We start from the raw sequence: 23,837 nt of genomic DNA, 5'->3' as shown, positions 1-23,837 counted from the left end.
CACTTAATAAATAACAAACCGTTAAATAATACAATTACGTCACTCAAAACCCGTTTCGTGCTGTTTCCAAATGTAAGTCGTTTTAAAAAACTCGTAAAATTATCAGTAATTGATTTGTTCGTGACCGGGTCACGTCATACGGTACCACACGCTTTTTGTCAAAATGATGCCTAAATAAATATTCCGGCTCGGAAAAGTATTGTAATTCGTCAGATCCGTATTAAAACACATTACCACTTTATTATTTTTGTTGCAGATCGGTGTAGAACTTACAGTAAATTTTACAAGTCGTAGCTGTTTTGAGGTTATGTTGACAAATTTCCACAATGGCAAATATAGTAGTGAGGAGGTATTTGGGGCGAAATTTATTCAAGTTGAAGGAACCGACACACTTTATCAACCACAGTCGATGTGCAAGTGTTTTCGTCGTTAATTTTAACCAGAGGAACGGCTCGCTATTTAATAACAACCCTCAAAAATCAGTTTTTATAAGACCGAGTCAAGTACAGTTTTTCTCAGACAAACCCAGCGACAAATTTAAAAATGAACAGCAGCTTACTTTATTTCAAAAGTTTAAACAGATGTATAAAGATTACTGGTATGTTCTGGTGCCAGTTCATCTAGTCACGTCAGCAGCATGGTTTGGTGGATTTTATTATTTAGCTAAAAGGTATTTCTAATATTTGAAGCTTCCAAAGTTACATTTAAAATTATTTCAGTGGTGTTGACGTCGCAGGTATTTTAGAATCATGGAATGTCAGTCCACGTATTACAAGTCCTCTCAAAGATTCCAGTATGGGGTATATTGCTATTTCATATGCCCTTTATAAAATAGCAACCCCTGCAAGGTATACAGTCACTTTAGGAGGAACCACTGTTTCCATTAATTATTTGAAAAAGTGGGGTTACATCAAACCAGTTCCCAGTCCAGAAAAATTGAAAGAAATGTATCTAGAAAAGAAGGACAACTTGATGGAAACCATGAGGGAAACCAGAGATGGTTTGAAAGTGCAGTCAGAGAAACTGAAAGACACGAAAGATCACATTATTGATGATTTGGACAAAGGTATTCAACACATCAAGGGATTAGGTGATAAAATTAAAAGTAAGGAGGGAGAGGATGAGGGGGTAACAAAAAATAAGAAAAAAAAGTCTAAAGAAGATAAGAGTTAACTTTTTGGAATGTTTATAGTGGATAGGATACAAAATATATATTTATTTTGCAAGGCAAACTTCCTTTATTAATAAAATATTGTTTTATTTTAATGCTCGTTTTTTTCCTTGTCCAGTCTTAATTATTTGTTCATGTGGCTTGAAAAAAAACATTGGTCGAAGGTTATTTGGACAGAACTTCCTTCGCCCCTGAAGAGCCTAACAAATCCCGCTTCTTTCAAATATTAAAAAGAAAATGCGATTTTTGTGTTGTGATAACTTTAACTAAAATTAAAACCAATGGTGTAAATAACACTCCCGCAGCTGTTTTGAACAAAATTTTTGCAAATCTTCAGTTTTTCATTTTCCCAACTTGTAAATTTATCAACTTTCCATTTTGTATATTTTTTTTTAATTTTTCATTTCTTCAATTTTTCGATTTGCAGTTTTTCGCTTCGGTTTTTATTTCTATTTTAACTTTCCAATTTTTGGAAGTTTCAGTTTCACGAGTTTTCAATTTTTCGATTTTTTAAATTTTCTTTTTCGATTTACAATTTTTCGTTTCGATTTTTTATTTTCTTTATTTTTTCAATAATGTTCCGATTTTATAATTTTTCTTTTTTCAGTGTTTGAATGTTTCAATTTTTCGATTTGCAATTTTTAGATTTATTAATTTTTCATTTTTTCAGTTTATTTAGATTTTCCAGTTTCTCGATTTTTTATTTTTTGTTTCTTCAATTTTTGAGTTGCGATTTTTCTAGTTCTCATTTTAAATAATAATCATAAAAAATTAATAATGTAATAGGAGTAATAAGCAAAAATCGAAAAATTGAATAAATGAAAAAGTTTTTCTAAAACTGTAAAATTGAAAATTTTTTTTATAAAATTTTTCAGTTTCAATTTTGCAGTTTTAAATTGTATTATAAAATTTTTCACCTTTTCTTAATAAAACTTTTTCATTTATTCAATTTTTAGATTGTTCAGTGTTATGGTTTTTCAACTTCAGATTTTATCAATTCTATAATTTTTCAATTTTGAAATTTTTAGTTTTCCAATTTTACTATTCAGTTCGTTGTTTCTTCTTTCCAATTTTTCGATTCATTATTTTTTTTTATTTTTAAGATTCCTAATTTTTAGTTTTTCACTGTTTCAATTTTTCCATTCTTCAGTTCTCCGGTTTACAATTTTTCGATTTTCTCCACTTTTTTGATTTTGGAATTTCTTGTTCCCTCAGTCTTTCGATTTTTCTTTTTTTTTCGATTTTTAGTTTTCCGGTTTTGAATTTTTCGGTTTCAACTTTTCTTATCAAAAATATGGAAACATATAATAACAAGTATAACAAGTATAAAATAAAAACTTTGGAAAATCTAAAAATTGGAAATTAAGAACTTGAAAAATTGAGAAACTTCAAAATCAAAAAAAAGAAATATTGTAAAATCGAAATATTGAAAATTAAAGAAATTGGAAAATCGGATACTTAACTGAGAAATCCAAAAATTGCAAAATTGAAAAACTTTAAAATTGGAAAATTGAGGAATTGAAAAATCAAAGACTGAAAATTTGAACAATTGAATAAACGAAAAATTATAACATCGAAAGAAACACTGGAAAAATAAAGGGAATGAACAAACAAAAAATTGTGATATAAAATCCAGAAAATAAAAATTAAAGTCGGGAAAATGAAAAATTAAAAAGTATTAAATGAAAACTTTGAAAAATCTAATAATTGGAAATTGGGAACTTGAAAAATTGAGAAATTCAAAATCGAAGAAAGAAATATTGTAAAATCGAAATAGTGAAAATTAACAAAATTAGAAAATCGGATAACTGAGAAATCTAAAAATTGCAAAATTGAAAAATTGCAAAATTGAAAAATTTTAACATTGGAAAATCGAGGAATTGAAAAATCAAAAATTGAAAATTTTAAGACAGATTTGAAAAATAAAGAAAATAAAAAAACAAATAATTGTGATATAAAATCCAGAAAATGAAAATTAAAAAGTCGGGAAAATGAAACATAAAAAAGTGTAAAATGAAAACTCTGAAAAATATAAAAATTTATAATTAAGAACTTGAAAAATTGAGGAACTTCAAAATCAAAAAAAGAAATATTGTAAAATCGAAATATTGAAAAAATAAAGTAATTGCAAAATCGAAAAATTGAGAAATCAAAAAATTGCAACATTGAAAAATTTTAACATTGAAAATAGACGAATTGAAAAATCTAAGATTGAAAATTTGAAAAATTGAATAAACGAAAAATTATAAAAATCCAAAAAAACATTGGAGAAATAAAGGAAATGAAACAAAAAAATTGTGATATAAAAACCACAAAATGAAAATCAAAGTCGGGAAAATGAAAAATAAAAAAATATATATAAAATGAAAACTTTGAAAAATCTAAAAATTGGAAAATAAAAACTTGAAAAACTGACAAACTTCAAAATCAAAAAAAGAAATATTGTAAAATTGAAATATTGAAAGTTAAAGAAATTGGAAAATCTGAAAACTGAGAAATCAAAAAATTGCAAAATTGTTAAATTTTAATATTGGAAAATCGAGGAATTGAAAAATCAAAGACTGAAAATTTGAAAAATTGAATAAACGAAAAATTATAAAATCCAAAGAAACATTGGAAAAATAAAGGAAATGAAGAAACAAAAAATCGTGATATAAAAACCAGGAAATGAAAGTCAAAGTGGTGAAAATGAAAAATAAAAAAAGGATAAAATGAAAACTTTGAAAAATATAAAAACTGGAAATTAAAAACTTGAAAAATTGAGAAACTTCAAAATCAAAAAAAGAAATATTGTAAAATCGAAATATTGAAAATTAAAGAAATTGGAAAATCGGAAAATTGAGAATTCAAAAAATTCCAAAATTGAAAAATTGAATAAACGAAAAATTATAAAATCCAGAAAATGAAAATGAAAGTCCGGAAAATGAAAAATAAAAAAAGTATAAAATGAAAACTTTGAAAAATCTAAAAATTGGAAATTAAGAATTTGAAAAAATGAGAGAATTCAAAATCAAAAAAAGAAATATTGTAAAATCGAAATATTGAAAACTAAAGAAATCGGAAAATCGGAAAACTGAGAAAACAAAAAAATTGCAAAATTGAAAAATTTTAACATTGGAAAATCGAGGAATTGAAAAATCAAAGATAGAAAATTTGAAAAATTGAATAAACAAAAATTGTAAAATCCAAAGAAACATTGAAAAAATAAAGAAATGAAAAAACAAAAAAAAATTGTGATATAAAATCCAGAAAATGAAAAATAAAAAAAGTATAAAATGAAAACTTTAAAAAATATAAAAATTGGAAATTATGAATTTGAAAAATTGAGAGAATTCAAAATCAAAAAAAGAAATATTGTAAAATCGAAATATTGAAAATTAAAGAAATGGGAAAATCGGAAAACTGAGAAATCAAAAAATTGCAAAACTGAAAAATTTTAACATTGGAAAATCGAGGATTTGAAAAATCAAAGACTGAAAATTTGAAAAACTGAATAAATGAAAAATTATAAAATCCAAAGAAACATTGGAAAAATAAAGGAAATGAAGAAACAAAAATTTGTGATATAAAATCCAGAAAATGAAAAATAAAAAAAGTATAAAATGAAAACTTAAAAAAATATAAAAATTGGAAATTAAGAATTTGAAAAATTGAGAGAATTCAAAATCAAAAAAAGAAATATTGTACAATCGAAATATTGAAAATTAAAGAAATGGGAAAATCGGAAAACCGAGAAATCGAAAAATTGCAAAATTGAAAAATTTTAACATTGGAAAATCGAGGAATTGAAAAATCAAAGATAGAAAATTAGAAAAATTGAATAAACAAAAATTGTAAAATCCAAAGAAACATTGAAAAAATATAGAAATGAAAAAACAAAAAATTGTGATAAAAAATCCAGAAAATGAAAAATAAAGTCGGGAAAATGAAAAATAAAAAAAGTATAAAATAAAACTGAAAATCTAAAATTTGAAAATTACTTGAAAAATTGAGAAACTTCAAAATCAAAAAAAGAAATATTGTAAAATCGAAATATTGAAAACTAAAGAAATCGGAAAATCGGAAAACTGAGAAAACAAAAAAATTGCAAAACTGAAAAATTTTAACATTGAAAAATCGAGGAATTGAAAAATTGAATAAACAAAAATTGTAAAATCCAAAGAAACATTGAAAAAATAAAGAAATGAAAAAACAAAAAAAAAAAAGTGATATAAAATCCAGAAAATGAAAAATAAAAAAAGTATAAAATGAAAACTTTGAAAAATCTAAAAATTAGAAATTAAGAATTTGAAAAATTGAGAGAATTCAAAACCAAAAAAAGAAATATTGTAAAATCGAAATATTGAAAATTAAAGAAATTGGAAAGTCCGAAAACTGAGAAATCAAAAAATTGCAAAATTGCAAAATTTTAATATTGGAAAATCGAGGAATTGAAAAATCAAACATTGAAAATTTGAATAAACGAAAAATTATAAAATCCAAAGAAACATTGGAAAAATAAAGGAAATGAAAAAACAAAATATTGTGATATAAAATCCGCAAAATGTAAAATAAAAATCAAGAACTTGAAAAACTGAGAAAACGCAAAATTTAAAAATTGAAAAATTAGAAGTTAAGAAACCGAAAAACCGAAAAATGAAAAACTATAAAATCGAAAAATAGTGAAATTGCAAATTGAAACATTTGGGAGTCGAGAAATTGAAAAAAATAATAATGTGGAAAAAACGAAAAATTTTAAAACCGACACATAAAAAGTTGGAAAAATTTGAAAAGAAAATGAAAAACCGAAAAATTGTGATATCATCAAATTGTAAAATCGAAGAACAAGGAAAAACAAAAAATTGTGAAATCAAAAAATTGGTCGAAGGTAAATAAATCCAGATTTTTCGAAAAATTATAAGACTGATTTTGCGAAATTATTTTTTTTATGGTAACCTTGATAACGTCATTCTATTGTTGGCCATCCAACAATTAGTTAACATTTTACCATTTACACAATATTCCTAATACAAATTGACACACTCGACAGTCAGACAGACGGAAACGGGCGACCCATTTTTTCGAACTCCCAAGAGTTATGATTACGAAATGTCGAGAAAACAACAGTAGCCAGTTACGCTCAGGAGGTAACAACAAAGTATTATAAAATGTCACTTGGGGAGTCTAAATTTAAATTATTTCTCTGTACATAGAAAATACAAGGGAATATATGAAACAAACAGTTTTTTTTACATTTTATTTCAATATAAAAGCATAAAAACATTAATTGGAATGAAAATGATCAATAAGCTTGTCCTGTTATTAAAAAAAGATATCACAGCAAATACATCAAAAATTTAAATCGTTCTGTCAGTTTAGATGTCTTAAAGCAACACTGCGATAAAAACTACAATAAAATATAAAAATATTGTAGGAACAACTTGATAAACACACTTAACACCTAAACATTGATTTACATTTGAAGTCCACTTCTTAATAAAAAGAAAGTGAATGAGGCCTGCCTAAATTACCACACATTTTTGTTCTAGGACTCGAATTTCCGGCACGTAAATACTGCTTAATGTACCCTATAATCCTGTTTGTTCATAAATTTGACACACAAAAGTCTTAAAACCATATAAAAACGGAAGTTCAAATTCGTTGTAAATTTGAATAAATAAAAATAAATGCAAATATCTTCTAATACAATCACATTTCATAAGCGATAGGTCATAAATTTACCATTTAAACTTACATAACAATCTTCTAAAACTCTAAAACAGCTTTTAGCGTCTTCCTAACTTGTTAAACGACGATTTTATCGATAATAACAAGCTTAATCTACACACTAAAAGCACAATAGATGAGCAAACCCTCAGTACATTTTCCAATTTAGCCGTTTCCTACATCTCACACTTGGCGATAATTTCTACTTAAAATTATTCTTCAGATGCAGAAACTCTCACTTGCTCGACTTAAAACCTAACTTAATGCTTCTCTACAGCTAGTGTTTAGCCAGTATACTGATATGTGGCTGCCACTGGGTGCATCTGTCTTGGAGTGTGTTGCAATCTTTCAATGTGGCAACTCCGACACATCAAACGACCCTCGAGCGGATAGCACCGCTTATCGGGTTCGTCAGTGAGCTGCATTCCACACTCTTCACAAACATAACAGTCGACGTGGAAATCTTTATCCATGGAGACGACGCGGACGGTTTCTTCAGTACCTTCAACTGGTGTTATACCTAAAAAACAAAAAAACAATAACAAAATATTTTCGGATTCACTACAAAAGTTACCTTTTCCACACGAAGCACACTTAGGTGCAAACATCCTATGGTAGTCGTTGACGCAGTAAATTTTGTTATCGACGTCGACGGTGAACGGCACACCGTCCAAGCATTCGTTGCAAATGCAGCAACGGAAACACCCAGGATGGTACGATTTGCCCATCGCTTGGAGAATCTAGCGTAAACAAATTTATGTAATACGAGTACGTTTAAATCGACAAAACCTACCATTTCCATGATTAGGTGGCCACAAATGGCGCACTTTTCGGCAGTTTGTTGAAATCCTGAATACTGCAAAACATCATTAATTATTTCATTTTCGGATTGAGAGCTGTCTGCGTTAGTCATTACCAGGTAATCTTCTTCGCAGTATACTCTTCCGTGGACGTTATAGAAAGCTTTACCGCGTAAAGCGCGTCCACATGAACAACAAATGAAGCAGTTCGTGTGGTATAAATTACCCATAGCTTGACAAGCTTGACCGGCGCCAGTCACTTTTTCTCCACAAGTGTGGCAAATACCTTAAAATTGATCAATTAGTCAAAGAAGTTTTTGTAACGGGAGTCATAATAAGGCTATTTGTTGGTTTTTCACGAAAATGATAACTTATCATGTCGAAAAATCATTATTTATTTTGTGGCCATTTTTGCAACGTTTAATTTGATTGATATGTGTGTGAGATTAAAAATTAATTAAATGGGAAATTGTCATTTCATTGGATATTATGTTATGAATCATTGCGAAATTTAAAAAAAATAATAATGTTTACATGAAATACAACTTTTATAATTAACCTGAATTAATACTATGCATATGAAGATAACATTTTGTGATAAAAATAGCATTTTAAAACAAGATAACACATGTTGGACAACTCATAAAGCGATAAATATTTGGGTAAAAATGTAAATATGGAAATGTGATGAGATTTACAGTCGTTCCATTAAAAAATAATAACAATAAATACATCAAAACAATTACATCCGAGATACTAACCAAATTTGCACTTGTAGCGTTTCATGAATAATTTATTGGGGTTCATAACAATATTAACTTACTAATTAAATTAGTTTTCTAATTGATGAATAATGGTATCTGCTGCTCTTCATTCTGTCAATTTCGAACGTATCAAACTAATTAATTTAAAATTGTATTATATGTAACTAATATTGTATCCTCCAAAAAACATTATTTATGTATAACTTAACATCCACTCCATATTTTAGTTTTCATGTAGGAATTATCCTAAATTAATTGATTGGATTGTATTTCAGGAGGGAGGAAGTTCTGTCTAAAAACTTAGACTATTTTTTTTCTGATCACATAATTAAATTAAAGTTAAAAAAAATACGACTTCATAATTTGAGTACAAATCAAACCACAAGTACTTAGCAAATATTGGATTATTAACAATTATAAAAGTAACCTTATTTGAGCGAGGATATGGCAAAAAAACATTAATTATTACATTAGTAAGTATCTTGAGAAAAAGGCCTATTTCATTTTATAGATAATAATTCAAATGATGTCTATATTTGTGGATTATGAGTATGAGTCTAATATTAAATTTAAGACAATTGACTTACACAATTATAAAAACAAAAAATGCAATCCAGTAGTACTTCATATGCAAGAGACAAAAAATTGGTTGAAGGTTATTTCGACAGAACTTCCCTCGTGATGATAGTCCGACAAATCTGGCTTGTTTGAAAAATTATAAAACCTGATTTTGCGCTTTTCATTTTATGTAAAATAAAAAATCAGTGGCGCAAATTCCAAGGGGACACGGTGCACACAAGTGTGGACAATATAAAAAATACAGGGTGCTCAAAAAATGGCGTACCAACTGTATGACACGTTGTTGAGGACTGTTTATAGAACAGAGGAAAAATAATTTAAAACATTCTTGGGCTCAAATGTAGAAAATATAGCCCTTCAAAATTTAAATTTTATTTTCAATATTTCACCATATTCTAATTCGTTACTTAGTGTTAGATACATGAAATCAGTTAGGACGAATTGGAAAAGTGTGGCTAATTTTTAGAGTTTTTTTATTTATCGGTCTAAATTGATATTTTGTTATTGTAAGTGAACGTCAAACTGACGTAAGGAATTTTTTAATGACTTTTCCCGAACTTAGACTTGTGAACTTAATAATGTACCGTTGAGTTGGTCCGCCTTTTTTTCAGCATCCTGTGTATTTATTTATAGTACATGCTAATTTCGAAAAAATTCGACTATTAGCACGTTCAGATTACAAGAATCAGCGTTAAAAGAAAATGAAATTTGATTGGTTTTGTTTCAACTAAGAGGAGAGAACTAAGTAATTAATTAACCACACTTATTTTTTACAAAAAAACTCATTAATTAGAAGAATATTTATTCGGCAAAACTGTAAGATGACGTCATAATTTTTTCGGGAGGAGGGAGATAAACGGACATATGTTGATTAATGATTTACCGTGCTTCCAATAACCTTAAAATATTTGCAAGATTTCACAGCATTCTGTTTTGGAACTTCAAAGTTAAGTTATAAAATGTCGATATAAAATTTTGATTTTTTTTCCAAAAATCTGGACGTCAAGGATAAAAACTCAACACGGATTCATACATCACACATGCAGAAGCATGTTATTTCATAAAATTTAAACACATTTATTCGGCAGAATTATAAAGTGTCATTTTTTTTAAATAAACAAACAAATTAACGATTTATAATGTTTCATATAATCTTCAAACTTTTAGAAAATTTTAAAGCATTCGGTTTTGCAATTTCAAAATTAAATGGTAAAATGTTATACAATTTTGAATTTTTTGCCAAAAATCTCGATGTCTTGCTTAAAACTGACACGGATTCATAAATCACACATGCAGCAGTATGTTAATTCTATAAACTTTAAACAAGGTGTCATTTTATTTTTAAATAAACAATTTAATTAACGATTTATAATGTTTGATACAATCGTAAAACTTTTAGAAGATTTTAAAGCATTCCGTTTTGCAATTTCAAAATTAAATGGTAAAATGTTATACAATTTTGATTTTTGTGCCAAAAATCTCGATGTCTTGCGTAAAACTGACACGGATTCATAAATCACACATGCAGCAGTATGTGATTCTATAAACTTTAAACAAGGTGTCATTTTATTTTTAAATAAACAATCAAATTAACGATTTATAATGTTTCACATAATCTTAAAACTTTTATAAGATTTTAAAGCATTCGATTTTGCAATTTCAAAATTAAATGGTAAAATGTTATGCAATTTTGAATTTTTTACCAAAAATCTCCATGTCTTGAGTAAAACTGACACGGAATCATACATCACACATGCAGCAGTATGTAATTCTTTAAACTTTAAACAAGGTGTCATTTTATTTTTAAATAAACAATCGAATTAACGATTTATAATGTTTCATATAATCTTAACACTTTTAGAAGATTTTAAAGGATTCGGTTTTGCAATTTCAAAATTAAATGGTTAAATGTTATACAATTTTGGATTTTTTGCCAAAAATCTCGATGTCTTGCGTAAAACTGACACGGATTCATAAATCACACATGCAGCAGTATGTAATTCTATAAACTTTAAACAAGGTGTCATTTTATTTTTAAATAAACAATCAAATTAACGCTTTATAATGTTTCATATAATCTTAAAACTTTTAGAAGATTTTAAAGCAATCGGTTTTGCAATTTCAAAATTAAATGATAAAATGTTATACAATTTTGAATTTTTTGCCAAAAATCTCGATGTCTTGGGTAAAACTGACACGGATTCATAAATCACACATGCAGCAGTATGTTAAATCTATAAACTTCAAACAAGGTGTCATTTTATTTTTAAATAAACAATCAAATTAACGATTTATAATGTTTCATATGATCTTAAAACTTTTAGAAGATTTTAAAGCATTCGGTTTTGCAATTTCAAAATTAAATGGTAAAATGTTACACAATTTTGAATTTTTTGCCAAAAATCTCGATGTCTTGCGTAAAACTGACACGGATTCATAAATCACACATGCAGCAGTATGTAATTCTATAAACTTTAAACAAGGTGTCATTTTATTTTTAAATAAACAATCAAATTAACGATTTATAATGTTTCATATAATCTTAAAACTTTTAGAAGATTCTAAAGCATTCGGTTTTGCAATTTAAAAATTAAATGGTAAAATGTTATACAATTTTGAATTTTTTTGCCAAAAATCTCGATGTCTTGCGTAAAACTGACACGGATTCATAAATCACACATGCAGTAGTATGTATTTTTATAAACTTTGAACAAGGTGTCATTTTATTTTTAAATAAACAATCAAATTAACGATTTATAATGTTTCATATAATCTGAAAACTTTTAGAAGATTTTAAAGCATTCGGTTTTGCAATTTCAAAATTAAATGGTAAAATGTTACACAATTTTGAATTTTTTGCCAAAAATCTCGATGTCTTGGGTAAAACTGACACGGATTCATAAATCACACATGCAGCAGTATGTAATTCTATAAACTTTAAACAAGGTGTCATTTTATTTTTAAATAAACAATCAAATTAACGATTTATAATGTTTCACATAATCTTAAAACTTTTAGAAGATTTTAAAGCATTCGGTTTTGCAATTTCAAAATTAAATGGTAAAATGTTATACAATTTTGAATTTTTTGCCAAAAATCTCGATGACTTGCGTAAAACTGACACAGATTCATAAATCACACATGCAGCAGTATGTAATTTTATAAACTTTAAAGAACATTTATTCGGCAAAATTGTAGAATAACGTCATCACTTTTTTGAGGGAGGGTACGAAAAAAAAATCCATTCACGATTTACGATGTTTACGGTAACCTTAACACGTTTGAAAGATTTCAGAGCATTCGGTTTTACTGTTTCAAAGTTAAATAGCAAATGGTTTTTTCCAGAAATTTGAATGCCTATGGTCAAAAATTCAACACGGATTCATAAACCACAAATGCATTATCTCATTTTATAAAATTTACATAATATTTATATTTACTAATGTATGTTTTGGAGATGACATCGTCTTATTGTTGATTAGCCAATTTTTGGTAAGCGTTTTGCTATCTATACGATATTCCTAATGCAGATATAAAATTAACAATAAGTCCAGTAGTTTCGGCAGACAGACAGACAGACGTAAATGAGAGACTTCTTTTTTCGTACTCTTGAGGTCATATGAACGTCGAGAAAACATAGAAGAGACAGTCGTCCGCTGAACTCGATTATTATAGTTCCTTGGTTACGTTCACGAAGTAAAAATCGATCAAAGTTATTTAAACACACTTTCCTTGCACCTAAACTACACACTTTAAATAGGATCCATTTCTCAAAATTTTCAGTTGACGTGATCAAAATTTTGGTGGATATAAATAAACAAATTTTAATTAGCGTTCTGTTATTAGGCTAATGATAACCTCAAAATAAATGCTAAATTTCAGAGTATTTGGTTTAGTAATTATTTCTAACAAAAATCGTAAAATTTTATTGAACTTCGTTTTTTTTTCCAAAAATTTGGACATGCAAGAATAAAAATCAGTCTAAGGTGTTCCCGAAGTATCAATTTGAATAAATGCAATCTAATATTAACAACAGAAAATCGCTTCATTCACTAATATTCTTGAGTCGCTTGTTTAACAATTCTAAATTAGAAATACGGTCCTCAGAATTCACAAACTTTCTCAAACTAAAATTAAGGCGTTCGTCCTTTATGAGGTGGCATTCGTACATACCGCTAAAATATATATATTTTTTTAATCTACGGTAAAAATACAAAGGCAGAGTCATAAACTACAAGTAAAAAAGTATGTGATTTTATGAAATTCAAATAACATTTACCACGCAAAATTTTGAGTATTTCGTAATAATTTAGGGGTGGATACCGTTTCAAGCGAACGAACTGACCACCTCCTGTATATACCAGAAGCTCTCAACCAAACCTGTCGTTAATATCGTTGAGTTATATTTTTTGTTATTTCTATTTTATATTTAATTATGTTTTATTAAACTTTATTTTATTATTTTTATTTGTCTTGTTTGATAGGCACTGGAGGAACTCAAGCTCCATGTTCAATTAGTTTTAAATTACTGGATCACTTTTTATTAATAAACTTCACTAATTCACACACTTTTAACATAAAAAAATAAAGACAATCCTAAAAACGACACGTTTTTAGCAGTCTCATCTTTAAGCATTTAGGAGCTTTTACGAGGAGTCGCTGGGTTTGGCTTAAAGAATTTGTAATACATTTTCAGAATGTTTTCACAATCTCCATGATTAACAGACTTATTTTTATGAAACTTTAAATATAATCTGTCCACAACTTTTTCTATATATTTCAATTTAACATCGTCTTTTTTTTTATTTTAGTGAAATCACGTGTTCATAAAAATCAATATCCCAGTTATTTATGGAAATTTCAGGATACGATTTTCGCCACTATTCTCAGCTTATAGAGCTCTATAAATGAAAGAAAAGCATCGTTAACTTTTTTCGCCGGAAATGAAATACAATCAAAATAGGTTGTGTTGAAGAAGCTAGATTTAACGTTACCTCATTTCCGACAAAAAAAGTCGAGAATGTTTTTCGTACGATTTATATTAGATTTATATAAGCTGAAAACAGTGGCGAAAACCGCGTTCCGAAATTTCCATCAATAATTATTGAGATATTGTTTTTTAAAGATACGTGATGAAAAATTTCATGATTAAAAAATTACCGTTATGAATCGCAAAAAATCATGACTATAACACATCATAAAAAATTTATATGTTACGTTTGAGTGTAAAAATCTGTTTATAGACAGTTTTAAAGGCATGTAACCATTTGTCTAATGATATAAAATCGATAACAGTCTAAAGGCAGTGTAAAAAGGGAGTTCAAAAATTACTAATGCACACTGACCCATCCTCTTGGAATGAGAAGTTGGATGTAATGCATAAATAATGGGAAAACCTCCATATAATATGCAGGCGTTGCCAGTTTGTAATGTTTTAATGTTGTTTTTAATGATTGTTTTTTAATGTTTTATTACTCACTTCACTAGTTTCTAATAATAGCAGTTTTATTATTATTTTCTTTAATTAACACTGTGTATTATTGTGAATACACGAGGAACGATGCTTACAATCACCTCTATCATTTTAATATTTAATAAACCCATGATAATTACTCAATTTGATATGCTAGAGGTTTAAATTTTGAATTCGCAGAATAAACTTTATCGCATTCCATATAAATTAACATTGTACTTCAATTAAGCATGCTAGATGATTAATTTTATCGAGTAAATCAAAACGGTGCAATTTTATTTTTATTTTACTGATTGTTATTCTGAAATTTAGCGTCTTTTTTCATTTTTGAAAACGATCATGGTGTCTAGCATCTACTACCTGAATAATCTGTATAAAATTTTCTTCTTAAATAGTTCCCCTATTTTCACAAACAGTTGCCATTTAGAAACGACAACCACCAGATGTTCCCTGAAGTACTTGCACCTCATGCTGACAAACCTCTGTAATTTTCAATCATGTGATAACCAACGTCACCTTATCTAAAACTTTCTAATTGGCCATATTTGCATAATTAGCTGCATATAACAACATAAACAAACTTCCACACAAAATTGGTAAAAATAAAAAAAATAAACACATTAAACATGTTAAAATACATGGCGCCACGAATATAACAGCGCAATTTATTCAAAAACGTGAAAACCAAAAATTTAGCCTTGTCATTTAATAAAAACAAAAAATAATTACCAAAATATTCTCCCTCTTCCTCATGCTTCTCCATTTCTTCCTCTATCTGTCTAGTCATCTCTTCAATTTTTCTCTCAGCCTCAGTAGGTCCCCTTGGTCTTGGTGGCGTCACGTTATATGGTAGCAAATTTTTTCCACTTATTTTCAATTTTCCAGCACTGGACGTGCTGCAAGCGCTTGGTGTTGGACTTGGAACTGGGGGCGGTCTTACTTCGACCGGCTCCTTAGCAACAGGACTCTTTGGCACAACTGGAGGCGTGGACGCTATTCCAGTTGCTGGTTCCCTATTATAGTTCTTGGCAGATGTTGTTTGGAATGGTACATTGGTACTCAAAGTGTGAGAAATGTTCCCAGTCATGCAAACATAATCACTACTATTGATTTCATCCAACTGTTGCTGGGTAAAACTCTTGTAATTTGAGTACGGGTTTTTCGCCCCAAGTTTTTGCATCGATGGATATGCCTGTTGGTAGGTTTGCGTAGGATATGGTGGTGGAGCTTGATTTGAAGGCACTTGCGGACCTGGAGTTGCACCACTGGTCTTATGCCCCAAAGACTGTAAGTTTTCATAAACAGGCAAAGCTTCTCCATCTCTAGTGACATTTCTATTGCCAGAAGGCACTTGAGGTTGAGCCTTCCGGAAACTACCTTCTGACGGGTGGTAATAAGGAGGCTGATAGTTCCGTGGGTAGTACTCAATGTTTTCATAAACTGGTGTAGGATTGGCTGCTATGCTTGTTCTAGGGCTCCCGGAATGTTGCGATGAACCACTCAGTGAATGCGTGGGGCTTGAATTCGGGGGAACTTGCGGTTTAGCGCATTGGACGTAAACATCATTTTCTTCTACTTGCTTGTGGCTGACTAAAGTTTCCACTTGCTTTGGGGTTGCAAATTTTGAACTAGCGATAATGTTGTTTCGTTCGTATAAAGTGTAGTCGTTTTTAGTTGGGGTGGGACCCTCTGCGGCGAAACTCTCGATAGCTCCAATGGATTTCTGTTTCTGATGATAAGGGGGCACCGCCGGCTCTGCTTTGCCCATGATGCGACCATATCTCGAATCACCGTTTGTGTCACTGAGGGACATGTATTGCATTTTTTGCACATAGGGCTGATCCAAAGAGGGGTCTAGATCACTTCGAAGATTCGACATTTTGTCAACAACACAATTTACACAGTTTTGAGAAATTTTTCGATTCGATCGTGTGAAAAATGGTCGCTAATAGTGGAATATCACAGGATTCTTCTCTAATGTGCGAACGGAACTAATTGTCATATTTCAAACACTAGTCATAAATAAATACTTAATAATCACGTTTACGATAAAAAACACGGTCGATGAGGTAATAAACTAACCGATAATAATAAAATGACGTACGAATGACAGATCCGCCATTAGCGTCAAAAACGCAGAATGCAAACCGCACAAACACAAAAGTCGCTACATTTTTGAATGAACATGGCTACCGCACTCGAAGATTTTTCTTCGTGGTTAAGTCGCACGTTGGAAGAGTTAAACACAGACGAGGGCATTTTCGGCTCCTACATACAAAGCATTTTGGACAGCGATGAAACATCCGAAGAAAAATTTGAAGCCCTACAAGGAATACTCGCAGAAATAATTGAAAACGTAAGAGTAGTATACGGGTCCAATTCAAACCACTTTCTGTTTTCCTTTTTAGGAAGACGAGATCACCAAGATATGTAACGAAATACTAGAAAAGTGGCAATACCACAAGCGTAAAGAGCCGCCCCCACAGCCAATCTCGACCGAAGATGTTGATACCAAACTTGTCAAGTTATTGGAGTCACAGTCGCTGGCTACGACTAAACAGAAAAAGTATACAGAAGAGGAGAAGAAAATTCGTGAAGCAATTTTGTCGCAATATTCACAAATGACTGACGATGAAGGTGAGGGGGAAGAGGGAAACGCAGTAGGTGATCACAAGGAAAATGATCTCCAGAAGAATACGAACGTTCAGTCTGTTGTTCATGCTGAGAAAATTAAACGTGAACAGGCCAAACTTGACAGCCAAAGAAAAAAAGAAAAAGATAAGGAAGACAGGGAGAAGCAGAAGCAGCTGAGGGAGGAAAAGAAAGAGAAACGAAAGACTCAAAAAGGGGAAAGGAGAAGGTAGCAGCATTAAAAAAAAATGATTTTTTTTTGTTTTGTTCGTTTGGATTGTTTTATTATGAAAGAATTATGAACATCTGTTTGAGAGAAGTTGATTTTTACAAGTTTATGAGGGGAAATGACATTATTTTTATAAAATATGCAGTCATGTCAAGCCATTTTTTGTGGATTAACCTCGTATTTTTTTAAATAAATGCCAGCTTCCATTTTGTGTGAAAAATATTGTTTTATTGTAGTGCATGTGAAATATATCAAACATGAACATTTTATCTAAAAAAAAAGTTTGAAGTTACAAGAGAGACTTAAAGAACAAAAAATAAAATTTCTGTGTAAATGGTGCGTGAACATTTAATTTTTGTATGTACATGATTCACAAGTAAAGACTGAATTACAGCAACAATATATTCCACCATATATTTTTTTTAATTATTTAAATCTTAACAGAATGTTATAAAGATGATGTATTAAATTTATGAAGGCTTCAAGCCAGTCGCAGTTAGAAGTGTTACTTGAAATTTAAAGATAATTTATGATCGAACCTTCTTGACATTTTCTCGAGTACTTGCTCAACTTTTGTATAGATTCTTTGTATTAATAACTGTGGTGGTTGTTGGCCTAAAAGTCACGTTTTATCCTGATAAAAGAAGAAACGCCGTTTTAGAGTTTTTGTGATTTTCACCCTTATGGCCATTGTCTTAAGCAGTCAAGAGTTGCAAATGGTTCTTCACCGCGGTCATTCCAGTGGCGTACTCAAAACTGCTAAGTCACGAAAGCAAACAACACAGACATTTTCAGTGAGATAAAATTGCAGTAGAAGGCTTTTTATAATGACTTTCATTTTTTGAATGGCTGTCATTTTAATGCTCTTTTAATTTTCACTATACGTGCTAAGCTTTACTTTGTAAAAAATATATACCAATCACTTTACAGCACTCATCAGAAGACACACCCACTCCCCAGTTTTAACGTTTATAGGGTTGGAAATAAAGCAATTATTTAGAGGTAAAATACTAGGTTTTATCGTACGTAAATAAAGTTTAACGTAAGCCAAGAAATAATAAGGGACATTAATTTAAAAATTTTAAATGAGATGGAATAAGATTTTATGTAGTTCATTCCAAACCCCTTTTTATTGTTATTATTCTTTCCCAAGTTTCAGTAGATCTGTGTAATAATAAAGCTGAAAACACAGTTTATGACAACTTGGACTAATATGGTACATTCCACTGAGGAGCGTAATGCTCTGTGGCAGCCGATGAAATTTTGCGTGAAGCAGTTTGATGTTTTAATGAACATTATCCAGAAAAACTAATTTGTAGAAAGCATCTTTAGAGAATTGGAGACTTTAAAAGTGTTAAAAGAGGTTGAAATTCAAGTAAATGCGGAAGTAGGGATGAATCCTGAACAAAGTTTTGCCTGATATTTGTTTCTGACGACGAAAATACATTTTTACTTCGCGAATGTAAGCTATGGCCAAAAAACCTGCCGCATATTATACGCTCTACCTCCTCATAAAGTTTACAATTTAACATTGGTTAGGGCAAATTGACATGTGAGAAAATCGTCAACTTTAACTAGAAACCTAGATCTTATACCTTTATGCTAATTATTATACTCGTTGAAAGGAGACTGTGGCGCCGAATGCGATTCGTTTTTGTTTGAATAATTGTCCTGCAGTAAAATTACAATCTAAATTTAAGGTACTCCTCTTTTTTTTTCACGTCTTCACAGTCACACTCCACTACAAACAACAAGTGCCAAAACAAGAACTGAGTGGCCTTGACCTTCCAAAAATCTACTTAACTAACAACCTAAGGTGTTTTTTTTTTGAGCATGAAATTTAAACTTAAAATCAGGACACCACACGGCCTACTGGAGGAGTTTTTTTCGATAATATGGTACTAATAATAATTAATAGGACTGTATTAGGTAAAGAGGTTTTGAATTAATTAACAAAATAAATTTGCTCATGTTTTTAGACACCTGTACAAACAATAAAAAAAAGAATGCACTGACTATACATTTTAAATGGGATTTATTTAGCAAAATTCTGAGATTACGTCATCGAGTTTTTGGGAGGGGGGTATAGACGGATAAATTTTGATTAACCGTTAACAATTCTCCAGGTGGACCCTATTGCAATAGCTTACGTTTGGGAAATAAAAATACTGCAAAAACCACATTTTCGTCCTTATAATAGTGTTTCTTTTCGGGACGCTGTCCGTAAAAAGAGAAGGCTTAAATGCTAGCTAAACTGCGTTAAATTATTCTAGATTGATGTGTTCATTTATCTTTGGATCGTACATCGACGTGTATACTTGATAATTTTTGATTGATATTTATGCTGGGTGTTTACAGTTGTGACACTGTCAACAGTTTATTTTTTGAAGTTAGAGAGGTTACCATAAAAAAATTAAATTCGCAAAATCGAGTGTTGTAATTTGACAAAAAACTTGGATTCATAAAATGTGCTTCAGGAGCGAGGAAAGTTCTGTCTAAATAGCTTTAGAAGAAGTGGTTTACATGTAGTAGTAAAAATAAAATTGGGTTACTTTTGAAAAGTACTGTATGTTGCTACTACAAAAATTTACCATCTTGTTGCCAAAATAAGTTTACACATATTAAGAAAAAAAGTCAAAATGTAGCCCCGCCCACCCGCCCTATCTTTTTTTTTATTCGCCGTGAGCCAAGGGGGGGAAGCTGAACTGCAAAATCCTTATTTCTCAACGAGAAATTAAAAACACGTTATTGAGTATCGTTTTGTTCAAAGAATACTATGTAATTAAGACAAATAAAACCAAAGATTAGACCCCACCCATACCCGCCTAGATCTCAATTCTCAGTTGTGCTGAATTTTTCATTCGTTGTTAGTATTGTGTTCGGTACATTACAGGTATAAAACTCAATAACGAGACGTCAGATTATTGTAGGTTTATTCGCCGCCATGATGCCACCGTGTCTGTGTGTGGCGTGGTCATGATACAAGTAAATATGGTATGGACATACGCAGGTTTGCTGACGTCACCTGGCTGTATTCAGGCGGGAAATTGAAATATTTACCGAGCCCAACTAAAGTCACTAGATCTACTTTTAGAAAGTACGGCAAACTGCCTGTGGTCGGAATTCGACAGAGAGGAACCTAACCTATGTGTTAAACAAAGATAGCGCGAGGCTAGTAATTTTCGCTATCTGTCAACGAAAGGTTGATGTGTTTACGATTTGAGGTTACGACAGACTGTACTAGAATTATTGAGTTAACGGACCGGAAAGAACACTATTCCAGTCCCAAAGTAACTCCAGCCCTATTCAACGAGAAAGTGTCACCGGTAACCAGCAAACAGTCGTGGAAGACGTGTTACCACCAAGGCAATTGACGGCCAAATGACAGTAACAGGATCGCCATACTGGAAGCAAAAAATACCTGCTGTCGAAAAGACGGAGCATAACAAGGACACAGATATTTTCTTATTATTTGCTATCATCCCCGCTATTTTTTTAACAACGCTAGGTCGCTAGCAAACCACCAATTTGTTTTTACGCATCAGTTTGGTAACAATAAACAATAACCCTCATAACCACAAAAACTCATAACTGCCTCATAACCCTTAAAATTGATATTTGACATCAGATGTCAACACAGAAGTGGAAGGTCATTCATTCCACATGACGTCAGATAACGTTGCGCAGAAGAAGACGAATTTTGGTTCATGGGATGTCCATACCATATTTACTTGTATCATGGGCGTGGTGGGGTTATGCAACCTCTTATACACAAATGCTTACACATATACTACATATCTCCTCCCTTATGTTCGAAACTAATTCTAAATATCCTTGTTAATACAAAATAAGAATAATAACCTTAACTAACAATAAAAATCAATAAATACAACTATACATATGAATATTCGATACTAGCGCTCGTCCATAACAAAGTCTGTGAATTTGTTAGGCAGCTTCACAATTCTGATAGGTCTATTATGATTTGTTCTCGGGTTGCTGGCTGGCTCAACGTGTGCATCCGGCAAACTTCGATCTGGAACATGGTGTGAAATTTCAGGCTCTATTCCAGATTCTGCAGAGGGACCCGGAGAGGCTGAGCTACCTGGAGGAATATCAGGAGTGGTGGGAATTGGTGAAGGATTAGGGTATTTTATTGGAATACCGACCCTGGTCGTTGGTGCATTTGTTTTGATACTGACGTTTTCGTCCGCTTTATTGCTGACTGCCTCTATCCTCCCTTTAATTTGATTTGGGTGTCTTTTCCAAATCATTCCGATCTTAGTTTTGCACATATACGTCGCATTTGCTATCTTATTAACTATCGTAGCTTCCATCCATTTATTTGTTGACCTGTAGTCTCTAACGATTACTTTATCATTGACCTTGTAACTCCGTACTTCGCGCTCGGCCCGTGTTTTGTTAGTGTTTGTCAAATAGGGTTTCTTCTCTTTCAACATGCTCACTCTGGTGTGCAACTTTCTACCAAACATGGCTTCAGCTGGCGAAATGCCTGTTGTCGTATGTGGAGTATTTCTGTTAATCATTAGAAATCGTGCCAACAATGTAGATATTGGCACGTCTTTATTTTTTTCGTCTACTAGTGCGGCCTTTAATTTGTTTTTCACAGTTTTTACAGCATTTTCTGCGAGACCATTGCTTTGTGGATTATAGGGTGAGATTGTCAAATGCTTGATGCCGTTTCTATGAAAGAACACTTCAACTTCTTCAGACACGAAGGTTGGACCGTTATCTGATACTATTGTTCGTGGTAGTCCGAACCTCGAAAAACAATCGCGTAACATTTCGACGGTAGTTTTGGAGGTTATGTTTTTCATTGAGTAAACCTCGATCCATTTTGTACAGCTGTCAATAATTACCAAATAATCCCTTGCTTTGAATGAGAAGAAATCTATGTGTACTACTGAAAATGGGATGCTAGCTTCAGGCCATGGAATGTTTGTTTTTGGGGGATGTGCTGCTACAGACAAGCATGGTGCACATGCTTTGCACATAGTCTCTATTCGCTTATCTATACCTGGGAACCACAAGTAAGATCTAGCCATTGACTTCGTCCGCACTATCCCTTCGTGCGTGGCGTGTAGCTCTGTTAATACTATGTCTTGCATGCTGGATGGTATTACAATGCGGTCACCATAATACAAACAATCATTTTCTACATACAAATCTAACTTACGATTGTGATATGCCTTTATTTCCTCATCAATTCTATTAGGCCACTGTGTTTGAACGAAACGTGCTATCTTTTTTAGGACAGGGTCGTTTATAGTTTCTTCACGAACCATCATGTTATCTAGAGGTACTTCAAGATTCGCAAAATAAATATTACTATCGATATGCTCTTCATGGTCCACAACTTCCTGTAATGGCAATCGTGACAGGCAGTCTGCCACTACGTTATCGCTTCCTTTTATATGTTCAATTACGAAGTCGAAATTGGAGAAATACAAAGCATATCTTTTGATTCGATTTGCATTTGGTTTTCTGGGTTTGTGTTGGTTTCTTCCCCGGAAGTTGCCTAGTTTACTGTGACCACTGTATACTGCCTTAATTCTGTCCTCGCTTCCTTTACCAGTGGTGTACGCTAACGCCAACTCCTTGCTGTTGGCAATTTCGATTAACTTCTCGAGACTTTGACTGACTGGTTCTTCCACTAGTCGGTCCATAACGGGTCCCTCTCGCATTCCCGACACGAACCGATCAACCAGTGTCTCTTGGAGGTGCTCAAACTTACAGTTGACCGCGAGATTTTTTAATCTTGCATACCATTCATTAGAACTTTCTTCGGTGGTTTGGTGGGCTCGGAAGAACTGAATTCGTTCCCTAAACACGTTTACTTTTGGACTGAAATGCTTTTGGAGCTCCTTTTTCAGCTCTTCTAAAGACTTGTCCTTGGGTGGAATTGGAAATGATAAATCGCGAAGTATCTTGTATACATCCGTTTCCATCTGACTTAGCAACAGGGCAACTTTGCATTTTTCGTCCACGATTTTGTTCACGAGGCAGAACTGTTCGAACCTTTCTTCGAAAATCGTGAAGTCACTGTCCGGTGTGAACGTAGGGATAATGCCGATGTAACTAGCCATGCTTGAGAGTGCTTTTCAGAACGGTTAGACTTTCTCACCTTTTCCTCCCCTTCTTGCGTTGAAAGTTACTCCCTTGTATTCATAATTTGCTCGTCGCCATATATTGTGTTCGGTACATTACAGGTATAAAACTCAATAACGAGACGTCAGATTATTGTAGGTTTATTTGCCGCCATGATGCCACCGTGTCTGTGTGTGGCGTGGTGGGGTTATGCAACCTCTTATACACAAATGCTTACACATATACTACAGTTAGATCGAGGGGCGGGGCTTAATTGGAAGAGCCATATTTGTCTTTTAGAAGAATTTACCATTTTAAACATGTTTTAAGTTTCTTGTCCTGAAAAGACGACTACGTATAAAAAGAAAAAAGGCAA

The 23,837-nt window shown here is 31.4% G+C and overlaps 4 protein-coding genes across 6 annotated transcripts; 2 read left to right on the top strand and 2 right to left on the bottom strand.

The window, feature by feature from the left end:
- The first annotated feature begins 7 nt into the window (after positions 1–7).
- LOC135130029 (uncharacterized protein C18orf19 homolog A) lies at positions 8–1,266 on the top strand. 2 transcript variants are annotated; one of them, XM_064057328.1, is made up of 3 exons: positions 8–196; positions 257–670; positions 720–1,266. In XM_064057328.1, the coding sequence occupies exons 2-3, from the start codon at positions 327–329 to the stop codon at positions 1,171–1,173; spliced, it is 798 nt and encodes a 265-aa protein (XP_063913398.1). In that variant the 5' UTR covers positions 8–196; positions 257–326; the 3' UTR covers positions 1,174–1,266. The 2 variants fall into 2 exon arrangements, with proteins under 2 accessions (XP_063913398.1, XP_063913397.1); XM_064057327.1 differs by having other exon boundaries at positions 8–201.
- A 5,156-nt stretch (positions 1,267–6,422) lies between these two features.
- Positions 6,423–16,372, bottom strand: LOC135130023 (LIM domain-containing protein jub). 2 transcript variants are annotated; one of them, XM_064057320.1, is made up of 5 exons: positions 15,223–16,372; positions 7,794–7,963; positions 7,671–7,733; positions 7,452–7,617; positions 6,424–7,397 (listed from the first exon to the last, which is right to left on the bottom strand). In XM_064057320.1, the coding sequence occupies exons 1-5, from the start codon at positions 16,370–16,372 to the stop codon at positions 7,162–7,164; spliced, it is 1,785 nt and encodes a 594-aa protein (XP_063913390.1). In that variant the 3' UTR covers positions 6,424–7,161. The 2 variants fall into 2 exon arrangements, with proteins under 2 accessions (XP_063913389.1, XP_063913390.1); XM_064057319.1 differs by having other exon boundaries at positions 6,423–7,397; positions 7,671–7,963.
- A 300-nt stretch (positions 16,373–16,672) lies between these two features.
- On the top strand, positions 16,673–17,573 carry LOC135130024 (coiled-coil domain-containing protein 43). The gene is made up of 2 exons (XM_064057321.1): positions 16,673–16,849; positions 16,902–17,573. The coding sequence occupies exons 1-2, from the start codon at positions 16,673–16,675 to the stop codon at positions 17,355–17,357; spliced, it is 633 nt and encodes a 210-aa protein (XP_063913391.1). The 3' UTR covers positions 17,358–17,573.
- Positions 17,574–21,267: 3,694 nt separating this feature from the next.
- Positions 21,268–23,460, bottom strand: LOC135129898 (uncharacterized protein K02A2.6-like). The gene has a single exon (XM_064057168.1). The coding sequence runs from the start codon at positions 23,458–23,460 to the stop codon at positions 21,268–21,270; it is 2,193 nt and encodes a 730-aa protein (XP_063913238.1).
- Between the last annotated feature and the right edge of the window lie 377 nt (positions 23,461–23,837).

Source organism: Zophobas morio, unplaced genomic scaffold (assembly GCF_036711695.1).
Source record: "Zophobas morio isolate AGI-343-1 ecotype UQ-CSIRO unplaced genomic scaffold, CSIRO_AGI_Zmor_V1 ptg000017l, whole genome shotgun sequence".
In the NCBI taxonomy this organism is placed as follows: Eukaryota; Metazoa; Arthropoda; class Insecta; order Coleoptera; family Tenebrionidae; genus Zophobas; species Zophobas morio.
Note: the sequence above shows the minus strand (reverse complement) of the source record. Positions and strands in the feature narration are given on the sequence as shown.

Bases quoted from the DNA above. Each gene is read 5' to 3' on its own strand.
- LOC135130023 (XM_064057319.1), bottom strand. From the start codon at position 16,372: ATGTCGAATCTTCGAAGTGATCTAGACCCCTCTTTGGATCAGCCCTAT. The intron at 7,964-15,222 runs GTAATTATTTTT...ATCAATTTTAAG, and splicing joins GGAAGAGGGAGAATATTTTG to GTATTTGCCACACTTGTGGA. The intron at 7,618-7,670 runs GTAGGTTTTGTC...TGTTTACGCTAG, and splicing joins GCCACCTAATCATGGAAATG to ATTCTCCAAGCGATGGGCAA.
- LOC135130029 (XM_064057328.1), top strand. From the start codon at position 327: ATGGCAAATATAGTAGTGAGGAGGTATTTGGGGCGAAATTTATTCAAG. The intron at 671-719 runs GTATTTCTAATA...AAATTATTTCAG, and splicing joins TTTTATTATTTAGCTAAAAG to TGGTGTTGACGTCGCAGGTA.
- LOC135130024 (XM_064057321.1), top strand. From the start codon at position 16,673: ATGAACATGGCTACCGCACTCGAAGATTTTTCTTCGTGGTTAAGTCGC. The intron at 16,850-16,901 runs GTAAGAGTAGTA...TTTCCTTTTTAG, and splicing joins TCGCAGAAATAATTGAAAAC to GAAGACGAGATCACCAAGAT.
- LOC135129898 (XM_064057168.1), bottom strand. From the start codon at position 23,460: ATGGCTAGTTACATCGGCATTATCCCTACGTTCACACCGGACAGTGAC.